The following is a 5137-nucleotide window of genomic DNA, read 5'->3' as shown; positions in this document are numbered from 1 at the left end:
ATGACGTGGACTCATCTCAACATAAGACCTCTTTGGAAGTCAGTAAACATCTGACAAACTTTGATTTGGAGTGAACATATCTCTTTAACATATAATAAACTAATACACTCATGGTGTTGTGCTGTGTTCATAACCAAGTGGGAATGTGGCAATTTCCAGTTGTGAAGTAATAAATATGAGTTGGATGCATTTGTAACTGCCGAAAATACTGTTATTGAGGTAATTTCCTTAGTAGGTGACATCAGAGCTCAGTATGTGGGAGAAGACAGAGATCAGGGATGATAGACGAGTGTCCCACTAGTAATTACCAGTTGGAGGGGCGTTCAAGTGTATTTTCCTAGTCGTATGTAAATACCACCTTCTCACTTGGTTATGAACGCTGAGTAAATGTTGTCTCTCCTTCTCCCAGGTACCGTCTGACAGCACGGGAGTACTCTGGTGATGCGGGAAATGCCCTGAGCTACAGCAAACGCTACAACCACGACGGCCGAGCGTTCAGCACCAACGACCGTGATCATGACCGCTACACCTCGGGGAACTGTGCGCAGTACTACGGTGCGGGCTGGTGGTTCGATGCCTGCCTGGCGGCTAACCTGAATGGACGGTACTACCGCGGGCGCTACAGCGGGCTGACCAACGGCATTTACTGGGGCACCTGGTACATCCTGACAGACAGCCGCAGTGGAGAGCGCTACTCCTTTAAGAGTGTGGAGATGAAGACACGCCCACGCAACTTCTAATGATGGATGACTTGGGAGCAGATTGAAATGGGACAGTTAATGTGAAGTAGCAATCTATAAAATGTAGGCCTACTACATACTCTGAGTCAGGTTCTGTATATATAAATCTAGCCTGGTCCCAGATCTGTTTGTGATGTGCTCCAGCCAGAGAAACCCTCATCTGGTTGCAGAGTATGTGAAGGTTATTGCAGCTGATGACTGGATGTTTGATTCACTGGATGATGTTGGGATAGTGAGCCACTAAATCACTTCTTCCAGGTGTAAATATAGTGCTAAATGGAAAAGTGGTTAGATGTCTCTGTCCTGATTTATAATTCAAGTATGTATTGAAGAAGTTGAATTACACCATTAACCAGCAGAATATGTGATCATAAAGGCTCATGGGTTCCTCACCCCTGCTTCATTTTTATTATCCATCATTTGCCATGTACTTTGCCACCCGCATCTTTTTTTGTTGTGATATCTAAACGGCAGTAAAGTTTTCATACAGTATGTTATGCAAATCTTTCCACAAATTTGAAATGTAGAAATGTACATTGACAATCATGGCTTTAGTATAGAGAAATGATTGTTGAAATACATTTCTATAACATTTGTAACCATTGACTTGAGTTATTGTGTCTCTGAATATGGTTTACCAGTATTGTTTTGGGTAAATAAGATATGTCAACATATAAAACACAAAAGATGAACAGATTCTGCCTGAAAATCAGTTTGAAGTAATGTAAGAAAGGTACTTGACATCCAGGTGTCCTGTTAGGTCCACACGTATCACATTCTACACAGGTTTAATTCAATCACCCAAACAAGCATATTCATTTCAACCATCTGATAATCTCTTAAAGTGTCCATATTAGGAATGCCTCAGTCTCAGCAGGAGTTGTCAATAGATCCAAACCAGAGAGAATTAGTTGACCAGGAACCTAAGTAAAGACCCCTCACCCTAAGCCTGCATCATGTAGCAAATTACATTTTACAGAATATGTGACAGTACCTGTCAGTTGAGTACAGTACTTTAGCAAAGCACCTCTTCATTTTTCAGGTCTGTAGTTTCACAAAAAATTCTAAGTTACACTATAAAACTTAGATAGTCAGAGTTTCATGGTGGCTGCTTCTCCTGTTCCCTCCCCCCTGGATATAGGCTCAGCTGGTGCCAGGTTCATGCAGAGGGGGGTCAGTTATCAGTTGGGTGATACTCAGACCCCTCAAAGCCATGGCCCGATAACATGCCAACGTGCTAATGTACAACAGAGGGGCATCCGACAGCCAACTCAGCGCTCTCTACCCCTAGGTCTCCAGGCCCCTATGTTCTGACTCCAGCTGTGGGATTGCTCAGCCAAACCCTAACTGTCTTTTCGTTTGAAATGGTACTATGACAGTCAACAGAGAAGAGCTCAGTTTTGGTAAAGGGCCTCCCCTTCTCCTACCACAAATAACCTGTAACAGCTTTCACACTGTCCCATACCAAAGTCCCACACAATGATGGCATTAGGAGCTCACACACTTTCTGACACACAGAGAGAGAAAGACACACACACATACTCAAATATTCGCACACACACACACACACACACACACACACACACACACACACACACACACACACACACACACACACACACACACACACACACACACACACACACACACACACACACACACACACACACACACACACTGACCCCCGGCTGGCCTTTGGAGTTGGCGTCAGACGGGCGGCTCCCTCTGGCTGTGGTTTACAGAGCTTTTTTGGGAGTTTAGAGTGTGTGTGTGAGCAGTGTGTGTGTGTGGGGGTACAGGGTGTGTGCGGGGATGTGAGTGTGTGTATGGGGGATGGTGAGGCTATGTGGGGGTGGTGGGTGAGGGGGTGTGTTAACTGCTTTGCCCGTTTTAGCAGTGTTCGCAACGAGCTGCCAGTCTGAGTGGCTAATAATAACAACGAGGTGGGTTAGACGGACGGACATACAGCAGGTAGGCAGGCTCTCAACTAGCCACAGTATTTCACACACACTACCTATACACACAAACCAACAAGCACAAACACATACTGCCTGCAGCAAAGCAAACACAAACACTGTCATCAGCATAGCAGACTCTATATGCGGTGCAGTTCTTAAATACGCAAACTTGACCACACAGTACTTCTGCATAAACACTACTTCCAGAAAAGCACACACACATTCATGCTCATGCACGCACATACAAACATGCACGCGCATGCACACACACGAATGGGAGGTGCATGATGTGCTTGGCTTAATAAAGACAAGCCTTTATTAGAGATGAAAAGGCTTCAAGCTGGCTTCTCCCCTCACAGACATGGTTTGATCATACCGCCTCAGTTATCATTATCTCTCTCTCTCTATCTATATATCTCTCACACACACATACCCACACACACACTCCTGTGATGTCTCTTTTGCCATGTCATTGATTGACAGTTCTGGCTTTAATGTAACTTGATGTGGGATAAGAGACAATCTGCCCCCTTGTGTTTGGAGAGAACTGTTGATCACTGATACCTGGGTTGAGTTAGAAATAGTAAAACCAAACCAGGCATATTGTTCTCTATGAGGTTCATTAGCTATTAGTACTGACAAACTCAGACCCGAAAATATTTAGTTAGGATCAAAACCTGACAAGTTCACTGCCACTGATACAATCAACATTACATGACGTCAATGGAAATGTAGTATAATGGAGTTAGTAATATTCAAGGGCAATGTTTTGTGGGCCTGCAAGAATCGCTGAACTGAGTTGAACATGTGGAAATTGAGAGGCCTATCTCAGAACATATGAACATATGACAATGGAATATTGGATCACTACACACAGTTAAGATCCCTACATTGATGATTAAAAGCCGTTGTCACTCAGTAACTCCTCAGACCTGTAAGCATCTCTCTCTCTTCTCCATCTCTCTCTCTTCTCCATCTCTCTCTCTTCTCCATCTCTCTCTCTTCTCCATCTCTCTCTCTTCTCCATCTCTCTCTCTTCTCCATCTCTCTCTCTTCTCCATCTCTCTCTCTTCTCCATCTCTCTCTCTTCTCCATCTCTCTCTCTTCTCCATCTCTCTCTCTTCTCCATCTCTCTCTCTTCTCCATCTCTCTCTCTTCTCCATCTCTCTCTCTTCTCCATCTCTCTCTCTTCTCCATCTCTCTCTCTTCTCCATCTCTCTCTCTTCTCCATCTCCTCTCTTCTCCATCTCTCTCTCTTCTCCATCTCTCTCTCTTCTCCATCTCTCTCTCTTCTCCATCTCTCTCTCTTCTCCATCTCTCTCTCTTCTCCATCTCTCTCTCTTCTCCATCTCTCTCTCTTCTCCATCTCTCTCTCTTCTCCATCTCTCTCTCTTCTCCATCTCTCTCTCCTCTCCATCTCTCTCTCTTCTCCATCTCTCTCTCTTCTCCATCTCTCTCTTCTCCATCTCTCTCTTCTCCATCTCTTCTCCATCTCTCTCTTCTCCATCTCCTCTCTTCTCCATCCCTCTCTTCTCCATCTCTCTCTCTTCTCCATCTCTCTCTTCTCCATCTCTCTCTTTCTCCATCTCTCTCTTCTCCATCTCTCTCTCTTCTCCATCTCTCTCTCTTCTCCATCTCTCTCTCTTCTCCATCTCTCTCTCTTCTCCATCTCTCTCTTCTCCATCTCTCTCTTCTCCATCTCTCTCTTCTCCATCTCTCTCTCTTCTCCATCTCTCTCTTCTCCATCTCTCTACTCTCCCTTCTCCATCTCTCTCTTCTCCATCTCTCTCTTCTCCATCCCTTCTCCATCTCTCTATCTTCTCCATCTCTCTCTTCTCCATATCTCTCTCTACTCCATCCCTTCTCCATCACTCTCTCTTCTCCATCTCTCTCTTCTCCATCTCCATCTCTCTCTCTTCTCCATCTCTCCATCTCTCTCTCTTCTCCATCTCTCTCTCTTCTCCATCTCTCTCTCTCCATCTCCATCTCTCTCTCTTCTCCATCTCTCTCTTCTCCATCTCTCTCTTCTCCATCTCTCCATCTCTCCATCTCTCTCTCTCCATCTCTTTCTCCATCTCTCTCTTCTCCATCTCTCTCTCTTCTCCATCTCTCTCTCTTCTCCATCTCTCTCTCTCTCCATCTCTCTCTCTTCTCCATCTCTCTCTCTTCTCCATCTCTCTCTTCTCCATCTCTCTATCTTCTCCATCTCTCTCTCTTCTCCATCTCTCCTCTCCCTCCCTTCTCCATCTCTCTCTTTCTCCATCTCTCTCTCTCTCTCTCTCTCCATCTCTCTCTCTTCTCCATCTCTCTCTCTTCTCCATCTCTCTCTCTTCTCCATCTCTCTCTCTTCTCCATCTCTCTCTCTTCTCCATCTCTCTCTCTTCTCCATCTCTCTCTCTTCTCCTCGCCTCCCATCACTGTTGGATTTTTTGTGACCAA

The 5137-nt window shown here is 45.0% G+C and overlaps 1 protein-coding gene across 1 annotated transcript in view; it reads left to right on the top strand.

Annotated features, from left to right (window-relative positions):
• Positions 1-1592, top strand: part of LOC118399775 (fibroleukin-like) — an 8830-nt gene extending 7238 nt beyond the window's left edge. The window contains exon 8 of the mRNA XM_035796019.2: positions 410-1592. Coding sequence (XP_035651912.1) covers positions 410-740 — 331 coding nt within the window. The 3' untranslated portion in view covers positions 741-1592. The remainder of the gene's footprint in view (positions 1-409) is intronic.
• Positions 1593-5137: the final 3545 nt, after the last annotated feature.

This window comes from Oncorhynchus keta, chromosome 21, assembly GCF_023373465.1.
Source record: "Oncorhynchus keta strain PuntledgeMale-10-30-2019 chromosome 21, Oket_V2, whole genome shotgun sequence".
Lineage (NCBI taxonomy): Eukaryota > Metazoa > Chordata > Actinopteri > Salmoniformes > Salmonidae > Oncorhynchus > Oncorhynchus keta.
This window is presented reverse-complemented; position numbering and strand designations above follow the sequence as displayed.